The 25,206-nt window shown below is 49.5% G+C and overlaps 1 protein-coding gene across 1 annotated transcript; it reads left to right on the top strand.

The window, feature by feature from the left end:
- The first annotated feature begins 1,159 nt into the window (after positions 1 to 1,159).
- Positions 1,160 to 24,871, top strand: SPMIP8 (sperm microtubule inner protein 8). Its single transcript, XM_073307379.2, has 8 exons — positions 1,160 to 1,240; positions 2,923 to 3,147; positions 8,474 to 8,535; positions 14,301 to 14,475; positions 15,834 to 15,895; positions 17,846 to 17,910; positions 17,998 to 18,030; positions 19,650 to 24,871. Exons 2-8 carry the CDS (start codon positions 2,925 to 2,927, stop codon positions 19,678 to 19,680), a joined length of 651 nt encoding a protein of 216 aa, XP_073163480.2. The 5' UTR covers positions 1,160 to 1,240; positions 2,923 to 2,924; the 3' UTR covers positions 19,681 to 24,871.
- The last annotated feature ends 335 nt before the right edge of the window (positions 24,872 to 25,206 follow it).

The following is a 25,206-nucleotide window of genomic DNA, read 5'->3' as shown; positions in this document are numbered from 1 at the left end:
AATGCGGATAAAACAGAGCAGGAGACATACAATTCTCCCCCAAGGAGTTCAGTCACAAATTTAAGTAATGCATTATTTTTTAATGAGCATCATCAGTATGCAAGCATGTCCTCTGGAATGGTGGCTGAAGCATGAAGGGCATACAAATGTTTAGCATATCTGGCACATAAATACCTAGCAATGCCGGCTACAAAAGTGCCAGGCAAAGGCCTATTCTCACTTTCAGGTGACACTGTAAATAAGAAGAGAGCAGCATTATCTCTTGTAAATGTAAACAAACTTGTTTGTCTGAGCGATTGGCTGAACAAGATGTAGGACTGAGTGGACTTGTAGGCTGTAAAGTTTTACATTGTTTTGTTTTTGAGAGCAGTTATGTAACAAAAAAAAACCCTGCATTTGTAAATTACACTTTCAGGATAAAGAGATTGCATACAGTACTTGTATGAGGTGAATTGAAAAATACTGTTTCTTTTGTTTATTATTTTTACAGTGCAAATATTTGTAATAAAAATTGATAATATAAAGTGAGCTCTGTGCACTTTGTATTCTGTGTTATAACAGAAATCAATATAGTTGAAAATGTAGAAAAACAGCCAAAACGATTTAATAAATTTCAATTGGTATTCGATTGTTTAACAGTGAGATTAATCACAATTAATTTTTTGGAGTGACTCGCGTGAGTTAACTGCAATTAATTGACAGCCCGAGTATTTTCCTGTCCCCGGAGTGACACATCAGGTGCGGTGTCCTCTGTCTTCTAAGGAGCATAATTCCCTTTTAGCTTCCTGCACTGAACATGGGTTATTACACCTGGCACCACTATGGGTGGATCTGTGGTGTCCTATGGGACCTCTGTGCTTGGGGATAGCTTTGGCTGTGGGGCAATGCTCTTTCCCCAGTCAGCGCTCTCCACTAGGGATGCTTTCTAATAGGTTGCAGCTACCCAGCCCTGTGACTTTTCTCCCTCTGCAAACAAACCAGCTCTTTATCAGGAAGCTACAGCAGCTGGCTGGAGGCTTGCCGGTTTTGGAACTTTCCTTTCAGCCAGGCTGCATGGGGGTCACCGGTTACCAGGTAACTGCAGGGACACTGCTCTGGTTACTTAGCAACCCTGCCCTCATCACCTAACAACTACTTGTGATATTGGCTGCCTGTTGCTATGGGGAATAAGGGATCAGTAAACAGAATGACTGGAGTCCACCTCAGGCCTGAGACAACGCGAAGAAAGCTGAGAAAATAGGTATCCCTTCGGTTTAGATATTTATAATTATTTACTATTTATGCTATGGCAGCACCCCAAAATGTGCGAGGCTCTGTACAGACATTTCTAGTCGATCCTAAAGCCCGGGTGGTTGCTTTTCCTTTGCACTGTCTTTGTCGTGTCTTTCGACCAACCCTGCTCACAAGGGAAGAATCTAAGGTGTCCAGAAAAACTTGCACGTCCTGGGGCTGATGTCTCTCTCTTTAGATCTACAGGGAGCATTTCTCCTGGGAGTCAAATGTGGCAGTGCAGGGAAAACTCACAATGAACTCCCTGCCAGGTGCTTCCTGAATGCAGCAAGATGCACATGTCAGAGCTTCGCTCCTCCAAGTTCAGAGGGGTTAGAAGCCAGGATTTGAGTTCAGCTGGTTTTGGAGCTAGGGGTCCGCTGGGAGGTGGATATGAACTTTCCCAAAGTTTGGGAGTGATCCAAACCAGAGTGTTGATTCCGGTGGACCTCTGTGGGTGTGGTATGTAGGTGACTGAGTTGTTTGAGAGTGAGATCAGCTTACAAGAGAGACTATGAATCCTGAACCAAAATAGTACATTTAATGGTGTCCATGTTTTTCTAGGCGATTTTCACCATTGGTTTTACTGATCTCGGAGTAAGAGGTTTTCCATTGACTTTAACCAAGTTCTTCCCCAGCTTTGCAGATGAAAACAGGCTTCCAAGCTGCCATTGTTCTCTGTCTCTTCTTCTACCCCTCCTGCTTCAGAAACTTGGGGAAGTAATCTACAGTCCCTTTTTGCCTCATTTGCAGTCATGTACCCTCCGCAGATCTGAGCACGTTGTTATTTCTAAAGTGCTATGAGGGCCATGGCTCTTTACAGCTGACCAGGTCAGGTGCCAAACAAGACCGAAATCTGCCCTCCAGTGTTTTTCTGATTCCACTGCCATTGCAGTGAGCATCTTACAATTGACTTCAGTGGGAATCGGATCAGGCCCTAAAAAGTCATGAGTGGATCCAGTATAGACCAATACAAACAGAACAAAGCCAGGGTGGCTCCTGGACAGTGCAGCTGGAGCTATGGAGTCACATTAGCTAGGAAGCTGATCCCAGCATCCAGGGCACCATAAGCAGGCATGAAGTGAGGAGTGGGCATAGGGCACAGAGGACGTAGTCAGGAGGGAAGCATGGGCACAAGGCAGGTGTTAAGGTGTCTGTGTCTGAAGATGGGCACTGAAAAAGCACCTCAAAGTAGGAGCTGCTTCTGAGAATTTGATCCTGAGTGACTAAGGTCACTGCTGTCCTGAGACTGCATGTACACCCGGCCCTGTGCCTTCATCAGGACTGCAAAGGGGTATCTGAGCTCAGAGCGTGGAACGTTCTAACAGGCCCTATTTAATCACCTGCCTGGTATGCCTGCAGCCCACCCAAGACCATTTGTGTTTTGAAGTATTGCATGGAAAACCCAGCAAACATTCATTGGGCCATCTCCATTTGATAGGTTTGTGTATTGTTCCCTTTGCTATCATACCGGCAACAAAACAGGGAAACAAACCATGCCTCACCTCTAGGGGATAAACTGGACATCCTGTACACATCACGTTATCAGGACACACAGTCTGTCGGTCAGGATAGATGTATAGCCGTTAGCAAGTAAGTGCCATGGTTTTGCACGTGTCTCTTTCATTTTGCTCTCTCGTTGGCCGTTTACAGCAATGGCCCAAGTAATTGATTTGGTACCATGGCCTGAAGATGGCCATCGTGTCTACACGGCCCCAGCTGTGCTCCTGCCCCTGGACCCTAGGAAAGTCATGCTGGCTGGAGTAAAGGACAGGCTTTTCCACCCAGACCTGCCAACCTTACGGCGAATGGACATGGACTCAGCAGGGAACAAACTCCCAGATGAACATTCCAGGACAATCACGGCCTGCACCAAAGGTAATGCCAGCACTGGGCTTTGATATACTCTCTGGGGAGGCAGTGTGGGCCTGTGGATAGTGCGCTGGATGGCGCCTCAGGAGAATGGGTTTTATTGGTAGTGCTTCAGTTGGACCATCTGTAAAATGGAGAAAATGATCCTTACCCCCTTTGTAAAGCACTTTGAGATCCTGGGCAGAGATGCTCTATATATAAGGGGCTAGGCAGCACTGTGGCCTGCAGGCAGGTAACACCACCCTTTCTCAAGCGCTGACATTATCCTATAAAACAGCAGCCTGGCTTTCAAAGGTGCTGAGCCCTACGACTCCTAGGGAAGTTACCGGGAGCTGTGGATGCTCCACACGTCAGAAAGGCAGGCCGCAAGGTCTCCGTCTACCTGCAGCCACTGGTAACCCAGAGCACTCTCGTAGCCTAGGTCACATGGACACTGCAGCGAGGCACGAATGTGACTTTCTTCGGTAATGTCATGCAGCATCTGGGCACTAGGTGAGTCCGGCATAACCCAAGGGACTCAGCTAAATACACAGCCTGCCCTTGACTACTTTACTGATGCTTCTATGAAGCATGCTACTGGTCCCCAGACAGACCATTCTACCAACCTGTCTTCAAATTAAGATCAGGCTGGTTTCAACAATACAGCCCTCCCATCCCAGGGTAACTTCTCACTTGTATGCATGCGCTAGCAAGCACAGCATAGCCCAGGGGTTCTACTGTAATCTTTGCCCTGGCTCTATAGAAAGATGATCTGAATCTAGATAATACTTAGGCCTGCCATGAGGGCAGGGGACTGGACTAGATGACCTCTCGAGGTCCCTTCCAGTCCTACAATTCTATGGGCTCACCTGAGGTTTGCAGAGCTGGGCTCACCTCGGTGTCTTTAGGCTTATCCCTGAACCCAAAGCCAGCAGCTTTTCAGTTCTTTTTGGAAGATGAGACCCCATGCCCACGCCTCGCAGGACAGACGTGGATTTCCGTCCCACAGGAACAGCCCCCATTCACTATCTGCGGTTCAGATTAGCTATGATAAAACCAGATGTGTTTGTCTTAGAAAAATGACAGGAGGGGAATCAAAACAAGTAAAAGTTAAGCAGAATAAGACATGACTGTCTAGACTTCATAAAGTCTACCTAGCCAGGCCAAATCCCATAGCTAGTGTCTATTGATCAGTTCCTTTCATCTCGGCAACGGCCTAGATTGTTCTTGCCAGCAGCAGGCTGGATTCAGTCAGTTCCAATGCATGTCTCCCCAGGGCTAAGGCTTGTCCCCTCTCTATTTATAGATTCCAGCTCCTTTGTTTTAGGGTGTCAAAATCCCTGGTTGCAATGTCAAACTTCCAGCCAAGCCTCCCTGCTCAATTAGCACGGAGACATTGCTCATTAAGTTTGTGATCCCTGCTCCCCTAAACTGAGAGCAGTTCCTCCCCAGTTAGCAGCTGCGGTGTAGTTAGCATATCAAAGAGTATCACCACCTCTTAGACAGTGCCTTTGTTTTCCTGCCTGAATGAGTGGGGTAGCATATTTCCTTTACCTTGTCTATACACAGAAGTTGATTTGAATCAGCTGAACCAAAATCAGTTTAATAACTGATTTAGGGCTTGTCTACATGGGGAAATTTACCAGCATAATTATACAAAGCTCTATAAAGGGGTTAAGCGAAACTGGAAAAAGACACCTTCTGGAATAAGGGTGCGGCTTCACTCAGATAATCAGCACCTGGCTTAGCCTAGTCTGGGTGCAAACAGTCACGTTACAAAGCCTTACTGCGTCCTCACTGGGGCTGAACTCACCTGTGTGTGTCAAAGACTCCTCAAGGCACATCCCATGGGTCTTTGTGCTGCAGAGCACTGAACTGCTCTCAGAGTAGCAGCCGTATTAGTCTGTATCCGCAAAAAGAAAAGGAGGGCTTGTGACACCTTTGAGCATTTATTTGAGCATAAGCTTTCGTGAGCTACAGCTCACTTCATTGATGAAGTGAGCTGTAGCTCACGAAAGCTTATGCTCAAATAAATTTGAACTGCTCTGTGAGTCTTTCCCAGTGAATTTGTGGATGAACTTAGAATCATAGAATATCAGGGTTGGAAGGGACCTCAGGAGGTCATCTAGTCCAACCCCCTGCTCAAAGCAGGGCCAACCCCAACTAAATCATCCCAGCCAGACAACTTGTTTGTCTTACTGGGCACAGGAGGGGCTTGTGGGAAGGCAATGGACAATGCTCGGCACCCGAGGGGTTTAGCCTGCATCCTCGCTGCAAAGTGGGCCTTACCAGACCACATGAAAGTGGCACCCAGGTTTTAAGGTGTAGTCCAGGCTGAGGCAGCTAGCCTGGGTGGAAAGAGGCACTAGAATTGAGTGAGCGGGTTTTGTGTGAGAGGGGGCAACACCCAGTGAAGAGCCAAGTGCTGCAAAGACATCCCGAAGAGTGTCCCCACAGGGAGTAATACTCCTCTAACTATAGTGATATAATTATACTTGGCATAGTTGTACTAGTGACTTTCCCCATGTACACAAGCCCATCATTTAACAGGCGCAAACCTCTGTGTGGACACACATATCAAGTTACAGCTAGCTCTGTTGGTGTAGCATTGTGCCTGCCAGGCCTTGTCCGCTTGAGGAAGTTGTACCAATTTACCCCCAAAAAAGACCATCCCTGCCCACAGGACAAGCTCACCTCAGGTTTTAATTTACAGAAAACAAATTAACGCTGCATTCAAACTAGCCGCCAGGGCGTTAAAGTCCATACCATGCACACTCGTCCTGCACAGAGCCCCGAGGCCAGTGTCGTCAAGGTTAGGCCCTGACCATGCTCTACGGGTTAGGGCCAGGACGGAGAGCTTCCTTTCCCTGCACTGGCTTCACCCTGACGAGTGACAGACTTTTTATCTGGCCTGCTGGGTCCTGATTGGTCCACGCCTCCTGCAGGGCTGATCATGGGAGGCCACTCCAGGCAAGCACTGGAGGTCTGAACTTGTGGCTCTTCTCTGCATGGGGGGTGCCCCAAGCTGGCTGGTAGCAAACACCTGGAACACCCCGTCACACGGCCCCAGTGAGATTCTCACAGATTCATAGAGTTTAGGGCCAGAAGGGACCATCGAGTCTGATCTGTAGGTCACAGGCCATTAAATCTCATCCAGTGACCCCCCCCATGTTGAGCTCAGTGACTCGTTTTGGACTACAGCAGCTCCCAGAAAGGCGTCCAGTCTGGATTTGAAGACAGCAAGAGCTGGAGAATCCACTACTTTATGTGCAGGCCAGGCCTGACACGCCATCTGAAATGCACTGTCCTTCTTGAATAGTGGCAATATGTTTGGAACAAGAAAGGCTCATCTTGTCACAGATGACATCATCCTAGGTCACTGTCAAGTGATCCTCACAGTCAGGTGAGGACAGTCGTACTGCCTCCTAGTGGTTGCAGATGTGAGCCGAGAATGCGGCTAAGAAGAGGGTGCACAGTGCGATTTCAGGGGGCCAAGCCTTCCTCTCTACACCAGCTGTTTTGGGGTGCACTTCCATTTGTGGTACCAAAGGGCGGGGGCTGCCTGTGTATCCTGGGGAAGGGTGTCATGCTCTCTAATCCTGAGGCCTAGTGACACAGAGCTGAGACCTCAGGCAGCTGCCTGCGCCCCGTTGCCACAGATCCTAGTGAGCCTCCCACTTGGCCTCTCACTAGGACTGTTGTGAGAGGGATCCAACCGTCTATGCTCTGGATCCCCTGGTGGCGTCAAGCCCCTGTAGACCAACAAAGTCGAGCCACTGCCCCAATCCAGGAGTCACTATGCACACGCTTAGGGCACAAACGTTCTATCAGGCAGCCCCCTCCGAGTGCTGGGACCTGCCGTCCACGCCCCCCAGGGAACAGCGCTGACCCTTCGGACTCCCTGTCCTTAAATGCACCCCTCTTCCAGAACTCCACCCCAAAGGGGCAATTAGTGAGGCTTCTGCTTACAGTCTAACTCTCTCTGGGACACACAGTAGTTGCTAAGCAGTCAATATGCATACACGGTCCAGTCGAACTCCTTTCTGTACCAAATAAAGCACAGGAGACCGCACAAAGCGATCAAACATCCTAAAGGCAGTGTGACCCTCCCCGCTTACCCTCCCTTTGGCGGATCATCCATGCTCCACGAGGCAGGGTCAGTCCTCCGCCCCCTTGCCTGCCCTGCCCCTTGCAACAACCTCCTTCATCTTAATCTGGTACAAAATGACTCTCTCCCCCCAGTTCAGTTTTCCCCAGCGAGTCCCTTTATAGGCTCCTGCTGGGGTCACCTGCCGCTTTTGTTCTGCTTTTTGGTAATTTCCCACTTCTCTCAAGTACCCCCCAGATGATGTCTAGAACAAACCCATTGTCCCAAATTGTTGTACTTCCACCACCCTGTCCAGTGCTGCTGATCACTCACCAGGGCCCCTGGCTTGGCAGAGACACGCCACAACTCTGCTAACTCTGGGTGGATCCACACTAGAGGCTTTCGTTGACTGCAACTTCCTGATCCAACTTCATCACATCAGCCCCAATTCAGAATCAGTGCCGACAGAACTTCGACTTCATCGCACCCATCCATGCTAACATAGCCACTCTTGTTACCACCGCTGGGGGAGCACCCGGATGGCAGGCTTCTGAGGCAGTCTAGCACACAGAGGGCCTCTGCAGCCCTGTCTGTGCTGAAGTCTCAACACAGTTCCTGCTAAGCTGGTTTTTAACACTATTATTTATTTGTAGTATTTCAGAAGAGTCTAGAAGCCCCAATAAACATCAGGACCCAATTGTGCTAGGTGCTGTACAAACACATAGTGAGATAAGCTCCTTGAACCAGGGAGTGTATGTCCTAAACAAAGACAGATGCAGCATGGGAGGGGAAACGGAGGCAAGGAAAGGGGACATGACTTGCCCAAGATGACCCAGCAGGTCAATGGCCAGGCCAGGCAGGAACCAAGGTCTCCTGACGTCTAGCCTGGTGTCATACCCACTAGACAACACTACCCCAGCATGGTTTTAATCAGCAGAGGTGGGGCTAAACTGTTTTAAAGCCATTTTCTAAAGCCCCATTCAGAGTGTTCCATTGCAGGACTCCAGGGGTCACCCTTGGGAAATAGGATCACTCCTAGATTCCAAAATATGTTCTAAAATAGTTTGGCCTTTTGCCCTCACTGGCTGGCCAAGCTGTGTCTGGAGCCAGTTCAAACGCAGTTTTTGAACAGGCTCCAAAGCCCAGTGCTTTGTCTTGGACACACTCCTGGGCCAAACAGGTGGGCGAGGCCAAACCTGCTCTCCACTCTTTGGAAATGACCAAGAAGGCCGCGGTTCTCATTTCTCTCCCTTCTGTTTCCTGCAGAGGATTTTGCCAACGCATCCTTCACTCTGGGAGGAGTCCCCAACAAGCGCCTCTCATCACTGGTGAGTCACTTCAGCCAAATGAAGCAGCATTATGAGGGACACTTACACATCTGGTGACTTTCTGTCTAGGTCCTGGCCTTCATGTAACCCACTTGTGCCTTCCCCTCCCTATAAGCTCAATCCTGAATATCACCCAGATCCACCTTTGCTTAAGCACTGAGGGACCTTCAGACATTAGCCAGCATCAGCTGTTTGCTTGGCCCTGTGCAAACAAATAAGGAACTACAGTCCCTGTTCCAAGGCACTTACAATCCAGAACAGGTACAGACAAACCAGCTCATGTCTACACTAGGATAATGTTCTTGAATTTGGCAATCAGTTTCCACCACTGGTTCCCAGCTTGTTCCCCAACTGGGGTTGAAAAGAACATGGCTGCTAGTAGACAGAGGCAAATCAGTTTCAATACCAGCTACAGAAACATGCCAAACGCCTCCTTCCAACCAGGGCAGAGTATCCCTTCTGGCGTGGGTGTCAAACCAATTGGTCCATTTGTTTTCAGCCCTGGTTGAAGGAAGATGTGGGGAGGGGACTGACTATGGCTGACATCCGTTGCCCTTGCCTACACTGGACTATTCAATTCTCCCACCATTGCTACCATCAACACAGTTCCAGCAGCAGGAGCCTGAGTGTAGACAGGGCACCTGCATCCTGTGGCATCTTAATCACCATGTTGGACCAGACCTGGGCAGGGTTAGATGACTGGTAGGTAAAACACCAGCAGAGGCTCCTGAAAAAAAAAAACAGTCCAACTCAAGAAGAATGGTTCACAAAAATCTGGGAGGTGGTTATGACGGGAAAAATAATGCACCAGTTACATACTGCGCTGGGGTGTGCACCTGTGGTGGGATATCTAAACCCCTCACTGGACAGCAAAGGGTTAAAGAGCAGATCCCGCCCCTGTGCCCTTGCAGAGCATGCGCCAATTGGAGGCGGGGCTTAAAAGGGAGCCGGCGGCCGGCTCAGCTGGGGTAGGGAGGAGTTGCTCTGAGGGTGCTGCAGGAGGATAGAGCCGGAGCTGGGTAGGCAGCCCACGAGATAGCTCTTATGGGGACAAACAGCAGCATGCTGTAGGAAAGGTTTCAGGGTTAAGCAGCCGGGTTAGTCTGTATCCACAAAAAGAACAGGAGGACTTGGGGCACCTTAGAGACTAAACAATTTATTAGAGCATAAGCTTTCGTGAGCTACAGCTCACTTCATTGGATACATTCAGTGGAAAATACAGGGGGGAGATTTATATACACAGAGAACATGAAACAATGGGTGTTACCATACACACTGTAACGAGAGTGATCAGGTAAGGTGAGCTATTACCAGCAGGAGAGAAAAAAACAAAACACCCCAAACCTTTTGTAGTGATAGTCAAGGTGGGCCATTTCCAGCAGTTGACAAGAACGTGTGAGGAAGAGTGTGGGGGGACCAAAATGAGGCTTGAATAAAGACTGGGAGTGGATGTGTCATAACACAAAGTAAAACTATTTCCCCATGTTTGTGTAATGACCCATCTATTCCCAGTCTTTATTCAAGCCTTATTTCCCCCCCCCCTTACTGTTCCTCACACGTTCTTGTCAACTACTGGAAATGGCCCACCTTGATTATCACTACAAAAGGTTTGGAGTTTGTTTTTGTGTTTGTTTTTTTTCTCTCCTACTGGTAATAGCTCACCTTACCTGATCACTCTGGTTACAGTGGGTATGGTAACACCCATTGTTTAATGTTCTCTGATATAAAATCTCCCCACTCTATTTTCCACTGCACGCAGCCGATGAAGTGAGCTGTAGCTCACGAAAGCTTAAGCTCAAATAAATATGTTAGTCTCTAAGGTGCCACAAGTCCTCCTGTCCTTCTTGCTGTAGGAAAGGGGGGGATAGGAAGTGACCCAAGGAGGCTGACTTGAGGTGCCCCAGGGTGGAAGATGCTGGATGGGCTCTGAGTTGGAACCCAGTCGAGCAGGAAGGCCTGAGTTCCCCTACCCCTCCTACAGCAGTCACTGGGTGGTGGACCATGGACCTGAACCTGTTCACAGCTGCCCACACTGGCCCTGAGAGAGCTGAATTAGGCCAGGTGGGTCTAATCAGCCAATTAAGCTGCAAAGGGGGGAGACTTAGGCTGTGTGGAGAGTGCTAATTAGCGGGAAGCTCACCTGTGAGGGGACAATCAAGGCTTCTGTAAAGCCAGGAGTCTGGTAACAGTGAAGGCTGCAAAGAAGAGGCCTGAAGTCTGTCCCCCAGAGGGGGGCACACCTGAGAAAGAGGTTACCTAGCAGCCTTAAGAGAGGGGGTCTGACTAGGAAGACTTCACTGGAGAATGAAAAGCTTGGGGAAGCATAGTAGGACAAAGTCCAGGGAAGAGAGCACTACGGTAGGTATAGCCATAGCCCTTAATTACTCGCTGTAGGGCTCTGGACTGGAACTCTGAGTAGAGGGTGGGCCTGGGTTCCCCGACCTCCACTGCAGAATGGCCATGCTTGGGGCAGTGAATAGGAAGAATGCGGGAGTGACGCAGCGGGTGTGAGGCTGCCTGATGCTGCTTGGGGAGAGACACTTTGAAAGACTCCCCTGGAAGGGGGATCACAGTGTGAGCTGGCTGGAGAGCTGAGTCACGAAGCCACGTTGCAACTCTGTGAGCAAAAGAAGAGCTGCAAAGGTAGAGGAAGAGAAAGGGGGTGCTGAACCAGGTGGAGCTAATCCCCAGCATCGCCAGGAGGCGCCACCCAGCAGCATGTCCTGTGACACATACCCAGCAAGATAGAAGATGCTCAGATATTTTGTTACCATTTATTCAATACTCAGAGTATGCTCACTTGCCCCAAAAAACAGCACATCTGTTCAATTTTTTTTTGAATAGTAACATTTGACAGACATACCTGGTCTGTTAAATGTGTGTAATCAGAGATTTCAACCAAAAAAATCTCACACACAAACCCCCCAAACAGTAGATGTCCTCCACTAGGATGAACTGCTGGTGGCAGAAGTTGGGATTTTTAAGGGGGAAAAAATATCTAAGCCCTAATTCTCATTTGTACTAAGGCCACTTTTAGCTCTCCAGCAGCTTAAAGGGTTTTTCTGCTTGCTTTAAAACCCTTTACACCATCTTAGCATAAATGAGATTCAGGGCTCTAATGTAGACACATTCTTGGACAACTGGTGGTAAATATCCCTTTGTGATAAGGACATCAGCTGCCAGGAGGGGCATGACTCATTGCTGAAAGGCTTTGGGGAAGAACTGTGTTGATAAGGGAGAGGAGGGGGAGAAGGAACAGGGGGATTGGAAGTGGCAGGAGACGAAAAGGTGTAATTGTAAATACACTTGTTTCTTTGATATATTTGGCCCAGATTTCTCCTGAATGTGGGGTGTGTGGATCTTGTTCTCTCTTCGGGCACTGCGGGGGGGCAGTTTGAGCTCAGTTTTGCTCCATGGCGCTCTCCCAAGGCTTAGCTTTCTCAGAAGTTAGTTACCTGCAAGGAGCAAACAGAGATAAAGAGGAACTGCTTTCTAAGCTCATCCTCTAAGCAGGATTTCCCTATGCCCCACTTCCTGTCAAAGTTGGATCCATCTGGCTTTTACTCCAAGCTCTGTTAAACTTCTGTTAAACATCCGTCTTTCCTGTTTCAGAACAGGAGCGAGTAGCTTGCAATCACTTTCATCAGCTCACGCTCTGACTAGTTAATTCCGTTGCCTCTGTGTTTTTTGTTACCATGTGCCATAACTGTGGGGCCTGGAGATTAAGGCAGCAGGACAGTTTCTACAGGTACTGTTATCTGAGGATTTTAGAAGCCAATGTAAGCCCAGAGAGCAGCTATTCATAAAAAACTTTAGAGAGGTAAGCGATGGTGGTTTTGCAGTAGAAGAAGGTAAGGATCCTGGATTGCACCATAAAAAGCTGTTTGCAGTGAGTGAATTCACAGAGAATGCAGGCCCACATTTCAGATGCTCAAACCCCAGCTTAGCCTAAGCAGTGGGATCATTTTCAGGGCAGGTGATAGGATGCCAGTTATTAGACCAACATACGCTTTGCAATACCCCAGCTGACAGTCGTTGGGACAAAGGGGCTTCTCTTTGCATATTTGTTGGCCTATTCAAAGGCACTATGTTGTGTACTTTTAGTAACCAATGCAAATACAAGCATTTTCCCTGTATAAAGGCCATGTGTGATGGAGTGGGCCAAGCATAGGAGCCAGGAACCCCTGATGTCTAATCCTGGCTTTGACACTGTCTGGTTTTAAGCATGTCACATCACTTCAGTTCCTCAATTGTTCCTATTTGTAAAATGGGGATAATACTTTCCCTGTATCACAGAGTTATTATGGAGATTGATGTTACTTGACAGTTCTGTAGCACTTTCTATCCCAGGCTCCTAAATTACATTGCAGGCACTGATGAGTTGATCTGCATAAACCCTACAAGGTAAGTATCTATTAGCAACTCCATATCACAGATCGTGGGACTGAAGCACACAGAGGTTAATGAGACATAGCTATAGGGAGTCAGCAGGGAGTCACTAGCAGATCTCAGAGTAGCAGCCGTGTTAGTCTGTATCAGCAAAAAGAACAGGAGGACTAGCAGATCTGCTGGCTCCCTGTACTCTCCCTTGGCCCAGACCCTCAAAGGTGTTTAGCTGCCCAACTCCCATTGAAATCCTTTAAGGATCTAGGCCCTTAAGTGCAAGATTGTTCTTCCTCCATTAATCAGATAAGGTTCACAAGACTTTGCCAAGTCTATAGCATTCTGATTTACACATATTTGCTGCATAAAAATAAGCCAACTAGCCAAGAATCTGGAGCCAGGCCCCTGCCAGGTGGATGTGGATCAGTCTGACTGTAAAAGGATACCAGAGTGAAAAGATGACTCTGGATTTTCTACTTGCTGGCTGCAGATTAGGGGGAAGGGGAGACTAAACCAGGGGTTTTCAAAATTAGGGGGACTAAACCAGTGGTTTTCAAAAAAAATTTCTGGCGACCCAGTTGAAGAAACTTATTGATGCCCGTGACCCAACGGAGCTGGGGATGAGGGGCTTGGGGTGTGGGAGGTGCTCAGGGCTGGGGCAGAGGGTTGGGGTGCAGGGGTGAATGCTGCAGGGTGGGGCTGGAAATAAGGGGTTCAGGGTGTGGGAGGGGGCTCTGGGTTGGGATGTGGGAGAGGGTCAGGGCTCTGGGGTGGGGCCAAGGATGAAGGGTTTGGGGCGCAGGGGATTGGGGCGTGGGATTGGGGCTTACTTCGGGGGGCTCCTGGTCAGCGGCACAGTGGGGGTGCAGAGGCAGGCTTCCTAGGTGGAGGCACGCGAGCAGCTCCGTGCGGTTCTCACCAGCAGGCACTGCCCCCCCGCCCCCATTGGCCAGGAACCGGCCAATGGGATTTTGGAGCCAGTGCTCGGGGCAGAGGCAGTGCGTGGAGCCCCGTGGCCCCCCTACCTAGGAGCCGGACCAGCTGCTGGCTGCTTCCGGGGCACAGCGCAGTGTCAGAACAGGTAGGGACTAGCCTGCCTTAGCCGGGCAGCACCCCCGCCGGGACTTTTAACGGCCTGGTCGGTGGTGCTGACCAGAGCCGCCCTGGCCCAGTGCCTTCCATTGCATCGTGACCCACGGTTTGAAAACCACTGGACTAAACTCATGAAATGGGAGGGCAGTCTATTGAATTGGCCTGCAGGCCAACAGCATGGGTGGGATGCAAAGGGTTCAACTTTGCTGCTTGCCCTGCACCCCACCCTTCCCTGCTGAGCTCCCAGCTGGGAGCCTGGCGTAACATCCCTTTTTTGCTTTGCTACTCAGGGGATGACCGAGCTGGGCCAGTCCCTCACTGCAAGGTACCGAGCAGGGAAGATGGCTCCGCTCACTCCCAGCACTAACCACGAGGAATGGCCAAGCTACACACAGGCGATGGCTGACTGGTCACGCTTCATCTCCTCTGCTGGAGAATTCAAGCTACCCAGCGTGAATAAGAAAGGTACAGCCAGGCATATGGGAGGGGCAAAGCCTCCCTTTGAAGGAAGGGAAAAGTCATCGTCAGTTCCTCTCTTAGATAGGCAGCTCGAAGACCCTCCTGCCTGCCCGTTTGGGAGACGGGCTCCCATGCTGCCTACTCCTTTTGAGGTTTAATGACTGGAGGCTCTTCCAACGAGCAAGATGAAGCCAGTCCAAGACTTCACTGGTAAAATGACAGCTGTGATATTGACCAACACAGCACCCCAAGAGCTCTGAGGGATTGTAGGGGCCACTGCCTTGTGGCTTGCCCAGGGGGTTGTAAGTGTGGCATTTCCACACGTACATGCTGCATCAGAGCCAGCCCATATGCACAGTAAATTGCCCTCTCTTTTTGGAATAGCCGTGCTGTCAGATCAGGCTACAGAGCCAGCCGGAGACACAGATGAGCCGGATACCGAAATCCATTCACTCTCCCTGTATTTTCCAGAATGACTTGCTCATAACCAGAGCCCCGTATAGAACGTGATTATGCAGAGTTTTACTTTTAGTTGCCACGGCTGTGGTATTCTAGATTCTTTCCTTTCATAGTAAAAATATTAAGTCTCTAATCCTGATGGCGGCGAAGAAAGCTTTCTGGTTGTGGAATGAACATAACCAACGCAGTGCCCGAGCTGGCTCAAAGGTGCAAAAGCTCCCATTTGTCTCCATGGGGTGTTAACTCAGGAACTTAGTGATGACAAGTCAACACCAGTTTGCTGATCACTTTTGCAGAACGTGCTTCCGCCAAACCGTCCCCAGGCCTTCCTACGTGCCAAAAACCCCCAATGTACTGCGGAAATTGGCAGCAAACTGGCCAGCGCAGAGTTGAGGGCAGTGTAAAATGAAATGAATATCTAAATATGTTAGCCAAGGGCACCCAGATGTTCTGGTGATGGGCACCACATCAGTCCTGGGCTGGCTGGGGCAGTGAAGGGGAAAGGACAGGAGGGGCTATTGCTTTATTCTTTCATTTTACATGGACACTGGCGAGCAGGGCAAAGCAGCTCTCTTGACAGCGCAAAGACCATCAGTGTGGACATGCTGGCCGGAGCTCCCTCCGCCTTTCTCCCTCAGCGCATCCAGCTGAGAGGGGCCAGAAATATTTTAAGCTCTTGCTGCCAACCTTGGAGGACAGGAGCCTAGCGCGCAGGGGGGATATTCACCATGAGGAAGTCAGTCTTTCCGCATTCCCAGGGGTTGCCATGCGGCGTTCTCCCAGCATGCCCTGTTGCCTGGGTATTGTGTGGGGCTATCAATTCAAGCCAGAATTAAAATATTAGCGTGCAACAGGGCTGGGGTCACTAGTGATAACAACGTGTGCACCGTTCTCTCTCCCCCCAGTGCTCGGGTTCAGCTGTTACGCCGTCAGGTACTTAAAGCCAGACATCTCTCAGACATGGAGGGTAAGGAGTTCTCGGTGCCACTGAATTGCCGTGCAGCTGCCTCCTGCTGGGAGCCCTGGGGATCACACGTTGCCTGGGGAAAAGTGGAATTTACGTTTAACCTCCTCCAGACAGGCATTTTGCATCAACACATGGGATATCAGCCACGACCACCCCGTCCTTTCCGTATTGCTCACTCTGATGGAGGTCCTGGCTAGAGGGAAGGGGAATTCTAGGAGTTGCCAGAATGGAGAAATTGAGACCCACTGGGTTAGTGGAACACTGTCATAGGCAGGAGGTCAGACTAGATAATCACGCTGGTCCCTTCTGCCCTTAAAGTCGGAGTCTAATTCACTTCCAGATCCGGTTGGCTGATGCTGGGGAAGGCTCTTACTGTAGCTTCATAAACGTGAGAGGAGGAAAGGGCCTTTCCTTCATAGCCTACCAGACTCCTCGACCCCCCACAAGGGTTCTCAGATTTCTCTTTTACCAACTACGACTCGAGTTCATATCCCACGCTGGGCTTTACCACTGCAGAGAATTCCATGTCACCATTCCCCACCCTACAGCCCCCCCGGGATCCACTATTCCAGCCTGACTCGGTCCACAGGTAGTTACAGGTACACTCATGCCCCAATGTATGTGCACTGGGGGGGGCTGCCTGTATACAAGTCAGGTTCCTTGGGAGATTTGGGTCCAGAGATATAAGGAAAAGCTGTCTGGCAGTTATACTGCGGGAGGGGAGGCCAGGAAAAGGAAAGGAGCAGGCAGCTGCCAACTGGCAGGAGTATCTTTATAGTACCAACACCATCTCACCAGTAGCAGCAGCTGTCACCGCCCTGGGCTGCCTAAATCACAGGAACTGAACGGGAAGCAGCTCCAAAGTTCTACATTTCCTTCACAGTAATAACTCCCACCACTTCCAGACTGGACCTCCTCTCCTGAAAGCTTCTAGAGTGCTCTACAAGTTGTACTTCCCATTCCCTCGGCACTAAAACGCAGCCACATCTGGGGTGGAACATGGGAACCCTTCTGCACCTGCCACAAGGTTTTTTGCTCTTGTTTCAAGAACCAGAAGCCCCATGGGCCCACCACTGACCACAAGAATTTAGGTTTTACATCTCATTTGAGCAACTGTGACCCTGGGCACCAGAGGCAGACAGACCTTGCAGTCCCTTCTAACCCTATGATTGGCTCAGGCCTGACTGAGACAAGAGCGCCACCTATTGAAACATGTGCACCACTGCCTACAGCACCTGGATTTTCCATGATTATGTCCCATCCAAGGTGTGACCTGTTCTAGCACTTACTAGCTTCCAGATCTCACCATGTTTTGGAAGGAGGTCTTCCCTGGTCACAGAAAAGGTTTCTAGGTACCTTTATTCTTGGGAAATACCATTTCAGTTCCTTCTCTTGAGACTAATGCAACCTGCCAATATAAATCAGGTGTAACTCGACTGAAATCAATAGAATTACACTGGGTGGGAGAGGAGAATAAGGCTCAGGTCCTAGATTCTAACATTAGGCATGCAGCAAGTCACCCGGGGGGCTGCTACGGAAACCAATGGGAAACTTGACTTCCACACGTAGTGGTCAGGAGAGGCTGGACTCTAGTACAGTGGTCCCCAAACTTTTCCCTCTTGTACCCCCCCCCTTACCAGTAATGGAACATGTCCACGACCCCCTGGGCCGGGAGTGGAGTCACAGCCGAGGGCCAAGCTAGGGCCAGGGCCAGAACAGAGCTTGGGGCAGAGTGGGGCTCCCTCCCCACCCGCCCGCGGGGGCTGGCTTGGGCCCCGCCATGCTCCTCAGATGTTCCTCTGTGCCCCCTTAGGGGAGCACACCCCACAGTTTGGGGACCACTGCTGTAGTGGCTGGCCAGGTGGCAGCAAAAGGGTGCAGCTGGAGGGGAGGGGGGTGCTACTTGGTTACAGTGACCATTTCTGACCACTCTCTGTGCTGTCCTTCCAGTACTGCCTCAATCAGAACCCCAGCCTGGACAGATATGGACAGAAGCCCCTCCCTTACAGCAGCACGTAAGCAGCCCCAGGTTCCCTGACCCAGGCTGCCGTTGTAACCCCTTTGTGCCTTTCTGTGCCTTACAGTCTTCTGTTCCTTTGCAGCAATACTTTCAGGAACTTTGGGTCAGCCTACAGGTAAACAGCAGAGATGCTTCTGAATTCAGCAAGTGGGCCAAGGCGAGGGGGCGAGAGCTGGGGGGACAAGTGAGGGAGGCAGGGTGGGGGTAGATGGGCTGAGGCTGAGCGCTGAGGGGAGGGAGTGCATGGAGGGAGGTAATGTGTTCTCTCACCCTCGGGAAGTTGGCTGTGGGGAAGGAGGAGAATAATTTGCATAAAGCCCCTTGTCATCCTCCCTCTGCCAGATATTCCCTGAGGGCCAGACAGTAAACTCTATACGCTCCCTGGGGGACTATGCAGGTGAATAACTGCTCACCGCTGGAAGGAAGGGGTTCACAGTCAGGATCAGAAGCACACCAGCACCGGCCCCGGCTTACAGCTGGGGAGGAGACAAATACCACACGCACCCCAGTTTTGATTTGCAAGTGCTAATGGGATTCTGCGTGCGCACACATGGTCAAGGGACTAGCTGTCCTACTTTGGCTTGCTGCCAGCTGGGACAGTCCTAACCCATCTGCCTTTAGCCTAGCCTACATTTGGACAACACAATGCTACTATGCAACTCCGCCATCACACTGGACTGCTGGCAAAAAACTCTCCCCATCATGGGCCTGTGCAGAAAGCTAGCATAGGCAGGGAAAGCAGTTAGTGAATCATTCAGCCCCCAACTCCTTGCCGTTTAACATCTTTGAGCCTGTAAGAAGCACAAGAGCATACCAGGGCTGTACAGACTTTACAAACAGTATTGTCTACTGCAGCAGCGTGTATGAATGCCACACTGTCGAGAAGTTTACAGCACAACAGTCAGACTTTAGACGCTGTGGTTCTTACACCAAGTGCAATTCCTCCTCCTTGTCAGTCACTCGTATTCTGCTTTAACACCCAGGATTGCTGTAACTAAACCAGCATGGGGGCATATGGAAGTGTAGCTTGTTGTGGCCGCTGTCACAAGTTATGTTTTTTTCATTTGCGGAGTCTTGCATTTCACTTCTCCACCTCAGCATGCTCTTCACATAGCATGGGCTTTCCTGAGGGATTTTTTTTAAATTGAAATAAATCCATTTCAGGTTACATGCTGTGTAAGAAATCCAGATGCCAATTCCAGCTAACTCCAGTTAGGTGTACGTGCTCAAACATTGATCCCATGCCAAAATTAATTACTCTGCACATGTATACATGGAGCATCTACCAGAGCGTGCATGCAAGCCATTCGAATCAACACACTGGTTTGTGCAAGCTCCTGATAGGTGTGAGAGAGCGCGAGCCTGGTACCCTAGGACAAGACAAGTTAGTTCCAAATATTAGAGGCAGGGGCATGTTTACTCTGCACTTTAGAGGAAGCGAATAGGGATGCAGCTTAGGGCACTGCTAAGAAGAGCAGGGAGGAGAGCGGAGGTGGAAGGGACAGAGAAGGGGAGGGTCCCTGGAGTGGATAGAGAATAGGTGGGACTCTGGGAAGGAAAGAGAGGGAGAAGAGGTTTCTCTTAGGAACAGACAAGGGGAAAGGAAGTGCTCCATGCAGGGAAGATGGGCCAAGGCCCAGTACAAGTGCTTAGGGGGAAGGGGGATCACCTAGTGAAAGCATTTGAAGCCATTTGTTGTGCTTCATCAAATGCTGTGTCTGTTTTCCTTCGTAGCCGCTCTCACTACCTCCAGCCCTGGCGCTAGACGGCAGGAAACAGGAAAGGGTGTGGAGCCAGAGGTGAATCTACTTGGCCTCTGACAGCCAGGTCCAACAGCCAAAGCGCACAGGATCCAAGGGCAGGAGATACACATTGGTTCCACTTCCTAGCAAATAAAAACCACGCTTAAAATGTCTAAATATAAACGAAGAGAGGATGAGGGAGGGACTTCCTGGAGGTTTTCAGACCTCTCTCTTCCCTACCCTGCCATTCAGCCTGAGCTGTGAGGAAACCAGGAATGGAAAGTTGGTGTGAGCTGGAAAAGAAAGAGGTTTGCTGGACATTTTCAGAGATGCACCAGTCAATTATATGCAGAAGCACCAAAAGGCCCCAGTCAAAGATGAAGGCGCCACTGCGCTAGGTGCTGTACATATATCAAAGATACAGGCTCTTCTCCTTCCCTGCTATGCACATGTAGCTCAAACAAAGAATGCTGGGCACTGAGGCAACCCTTGTGTCCTGTCTGTTGGAGATGTCCATAGTGTCCCAGTTCTCTTCCCCCCCAACCTCCCCATCCATCTAAACCTGCTAGCATTTACTTCCTGTCATTCACTGGGATAAGGCTCAACTCTCCCGCACCCAGCCCTGACCTCCAGAGCACTCTGTGCCTCCCAGGGCCAGGGCCCTCCCCCTGCCAGCAAATACCCTGTCTGCCCAGAGTCCCTGCGAGAGAGCCATTTCCATACCATGACGCAGAACTTCCCAGCCCAGCTCTCTGTGCCTACTGGATAGTGTCATGCCTAGCAGCATTCTGCACGGTCTGGCAGAGCAGATTTAGGAATAGTTGGAAGGTGCCTTTAAAATGGCCACAGGCCTAGGCTGGCCCAGGGGAGCTCTTTAAACTTGGGTGCGTCAGCCCCTCTGTGCCTCAGTTCCCCGCCTGTGAAATGGGGATGGATATTTGCACTGCTCTGCCTCTCAGGACTGTGGTGAGGATAAATACCTGAATTGTGCAGGGCTCAGATGCTACAGTGATAGGGTATGTGTCTTGCTCCCAGTTAGACAGACAAGCTGGGCGTAACAAAGCAAGTTACTGGAGAGCACGGAGAAGCAGCACTGGAATTGGGCCCTGCTGAGCAGACAGTCTTCGGACAGATGCCAAAGCCAGAAATGCATGGCCCTGTTAGGAGCTGGTGAGGAAAGGGCCATTGCATTAAGTTTTACACTGACCCCTTGCTTAAGAGACATTCCCGGGCTATAATGCTACCCGGAGATGGGTGCTAAGGGAAGGCATGGAGCTGCATTATGCCAGCAAGAAATAGTCACAGTATGTTTGATGCTTAACCATGGGGCAAAAATAGATCCCTTCAACGCCAAAGTGTCTAATTTCTGTGGCTAACGCATTCTGGCACCTCCGCTTCGGTTGAAATTGTAACAAAGGGCAGCTGACACCATCCAGCGATCAAGGGCATCAGCAGCGACTGGATGCCGGAACTTCAGCGCCAAAAGCACAAGCCCCTACCACCCCCCCCGGGGCAACTTGGAACGAAGCTGCAGCTGTTTGAGTGGCTAGTGCAAGACATACTAACTAAGCCAGCCCATTTCAGAATCACCTCTTGGTAGAAGGTGCCGAAATGGAAAGAATTTAGAAGGCTTTGAGTCAAAGACTAACATCTTATCCTGGAGTTTGGCTTGGAGAAGAGTGGACGCAGACACAGGGAGGTAATGCCAGGGGTATATTAATTCTTAAAAACCTACACCAGAAAAAAACAGTATTAAAAAAGGTGGACAAGCACCCACACACCAAATGGCTCAGTAAGAAAGGCCAATAGTGGCAGATGGGAGCCCAGTGCTAGGCAATGTCCCATACTCCCGGGAACTAGATCTTCATCTCTATGAAAGGGCTTTAGATTGAATTTGGTTGATTCCTCCTGGCGCAGTATTCATGGCACGTCCGTTGATTAAAACCGGGCTGCGCAGCTCACTGGGCATTGTACAGGGTTTCAGGACGGCAGCACAGTCCAATGGAGTGGAGCACTGCCTGGGAATCTACAGACCAGGCTTCTTATCCCAGCTCTGCCAATGACCTGGTCAAGTCACTGCACCTCTCCCTGCTTCTGCTTCCCCTCCCTCCCTTGGTCTTGTCCATTACACTGAAAACTCTCAGGACAGGGAGCGTTTCATATCCTGCATGCACAGCACCTAGCCGCACTCTCAGTGGGAACCTTGAGGGTCCTGTAATAACGGGTGTATGAAATAGCGTGAAGCACCTACAGCCAAGGACAGGCATGGGGAAAAGATCAGGAAAGAAACCACAACAGCAGGATGCTGGAGTAGCTTTTAATAGGGTAATTGTACTAGAGCGATGCAGTCCTAACCCAGCAACCCCAGCCACACCGCTCCACACAGGGCATACCGCAGCAACAGTTGCTCGGTCACAAGACAAGTAACAGGGCTGGGGCAAGTTGGTGCCTGCGATGCAGTTCTATTCCGGGCCATTCACATTCTGCCTCACCCTCTTAAACACAAGGACAAGCGCCAAAATCCTACCTGAAAGCTACGAATGCTTTTTCGGGACAACTAAAAAGCCATTCAATGTACGTTAAGCCTGTGCAATTACTGGTTTTGAGGCAGGATGAAAGGAGTCTGTAAAATGAAGGTTATCCCTTCTCTGCTTCAGTATATTTCAGGTGGAAAACACATCACACGTTTATACAGAGCACAGTTCTGTCACCCGCGTGCGGAGCAGTAGGATTTACCTGCAGGAGGTAGGGGCGTCTCAGCGAGAGACCGGATGGCAGAGTCAGGCCCAGAAGAGAGCAGGCAGACACCCCAGCTGTCTAGTTGCTTGGAAGATCTCATAGTACTTTCTTGTTCATTGATGAGACCCAAGAGTAGCAGGGAGGCTTCTGTTACCTGCCCTTGAACAAGGCATTGCCAAGGGCATTTAACAAAATGGAAAAGTGGAGTTAAGAGACTAATACTTATTCCTGTGTGGCAGGCCCCTCCAAGCAGGGTTAGAAGGAGCTTTTGGTACAGAAATCAGTGTTCACCAATTCTATTGTGCAGTTAAAACCTACCTCAGAACTTTGTGTTGCTCAGTCCACTCACGCTGCTGTGGAGGCCATGTTCATCGCCTGCAAGGAGCCTTACCCCGACTCTACATCCCCGAGAGCTTTATAGGGGCACCAATATAATGGCTATCACAGCTTTGATTCCAAAGGAAGTTTCAGCTCATGCTGCCCATGCCTCAGTGTGTTTTGACGAGCACAGCGGTCTTGTGCCTAGGGTCAGTTTAGAGCAGACAGGCTAAGTTACTAGAGAGCAGGGCTTTAGAGCCATGAGGAAGGATAAAAGAGGGAGATACAGTGCTCTTCCCGGTCTATCCAGGGAAGGTGGATGATCAAAAGGCAACTTACAAATAACAGGACATATCTGTTTCTAAGACAATTAGGAGGTCGAATCAAATACAGTATTTCACTTTCCAGCAAGCTAGGAGTAACAGCACAGAACACAACCAGCTCCTGTCAGTAAACAGTGACCCCAGTCCCTGAAATGGAGAGAAGCCTCCATGATCTTTGACACAGGCCCAATTAAAGGGATTGCACAGAAAGGTGGAAACGAAAGATACAAGCCGAGAAATAAAACAGCCCTTCAGTACGTTCAAAGCAGCATGAAGCCTTTCAGTTGAGTGGATTCCAACCACTTCCCCACTGGTACTTAGCTGATTGCTTCCATTGGAGCCCTGCATCACAGTAGGATGGGAATAATGCCTATAAATATAATATCCTCTGATGCTACTCACATTCCCACCTGTGTGGCATGCTGGTTTAAAGTTAGACTGAGAATGACAATGGGAGAGCTTTTCATTGACTCAGTTGGCCTTGAAAACATTAGGAGTGCTTACCTTATAGAGGAGACGACATGGAGCAAACATGTTAACGATACACAAAACATCGAGTGGTCTGGACAAGGAGTATTGACTGGACACTGCTACCCATTCTCTCAAACATTTTAGATGTGGAAAGTGAGGCCGCGAGGTGACGTGCCCATGGTCACTCAGCTAATCAGTGTCAGAACCAGGAACAGAACTCTGGTCTCCTGATTTGTGGAATGGGAAAAGCAGTAGCCCTTAAGCAGCACTGAACAATGCAAATACCATCACAGGCAACACAAGCTGGTAGGAGAATTCCAGAGCAGCACCACCGAGTTACTCAAGGTGGTGGTGGGGGTAGGCACAGAAGAGGTTTTTCCAATCACAGAACAGCCTTTTTCAAAAAAGAAAAAAAAAACTAAGTGTGATGAGAAATGGTCGCCGTTGTGGATATTCTTTCTAAACACCTTTCCATGACATCATTCATTTCTCAAAGACGTTTTCTAAATTACTGAAACTCCTCGTTGACCAAACCCCAGTTTCCAGTAACAAAACAGTGTTTTTGGTAAACGACAAATGTCTATCGCAGTTTCAAAAGCTATTGCAAAATAAAAGAGGGGGACCCCACCAACTTTGAACCCTGTGAAACAGGAACCACTTCAACATTTTGAGCAGTTGTGTTCCCACCGTTTGGCCAGCTCTACTTATTACTCGTTAGAATTTAGCCAGCTCTTAACCCTTTGATTTATGCAGATTTCTTGGTTTTATCGTTATTTAGTAAATTCCAAATCAAAAGACACTTACTGTGCAAAGCTGCCAGCGTTTGGGGGGTGAACCGGCCCCAAAGACATACAATATTATCTGATGCTCTAGAACAAAGTTCAAACAGTTCCATATTTTAAAACCCTAAAACACAATTTAACTCCCCCCGCCCCATGTCTGGCTTGGAAATAACCTTACAAATAAGGAAGCTAGGCAGTGGTGAGGGGAACCCCCCCGCCCCCCATTTACATCAATAATTAGACACAAGGCTTGAAAAACATGCCACAGAAGTTTTAATGCATGTGGTCAGAACCATGCTTCTCTCCCCTCCAAAAAGCCAGGAACCCCAGCAGCACAGAGCCACTCACTCAATACTGACCCAGAAGGGAAGGCAGCCACCTAGCTGAATTGCCAGCACCACCTTCCTGAAGGATCTAGGCCAGGGGTTCTCACAACAGATTTTTTGCTGGCCTCAGAGTGCGGCCACCAACTCTTGCTGGTGGCTGCTCTGACAATTTTTTCCTAAAATACTTAATTAACTTTAGGAAAAACAAATAAATATGCACATATCCATGTCCAAATCATTGTAATTTATTTATGTAGGGGTTTGGGTTTTTTGCAGACTCAATAATAAAAATAATGTACAGTTGTCCCTATTCTTTACTGGACCTAAAGAGAATAGAAACACAAAAGGTGCTTTGCATGTTTTGCTTCTTTGGGTTGATTTTTTTTTAAGACTTGCTAGCTAGTAAGTCTGCTATTGTGAAAAGTGATGTTTGTATTTTTGTTAATATCACTTTTCACAGCAGACTTACTCAGCCCTGGCAAGCTGAGGAACAAATTAAACCCTGGATGGGGAGGTGGGTAAGGAGGCTGGAGGGCCAGGGCAATGGAGGACTGGATGGGGAGGTGGAAGTGAAGGTCAGGGCGATGGGG

This window comes from Lepidochelys kempii, chromosome 12 (genome assembly GCF_965140285.1).
Source record: "Lepidochelys kempii isolate rLepKem1 chromosome 12, rLepKem1.hap1, whole genome shotgun sequence".
Taxonomy (NCBI): Eukaryota; Metazoa; Chordata; order Testudines; family Cheloniidae; genus Lepidochelys; species Lepidochelys kempii.
The sequence above is the reverse complement of the archived record's forward strand: the minus strand, read 5'-3'. Positions and strand labels throughout refer to the sequence as shown.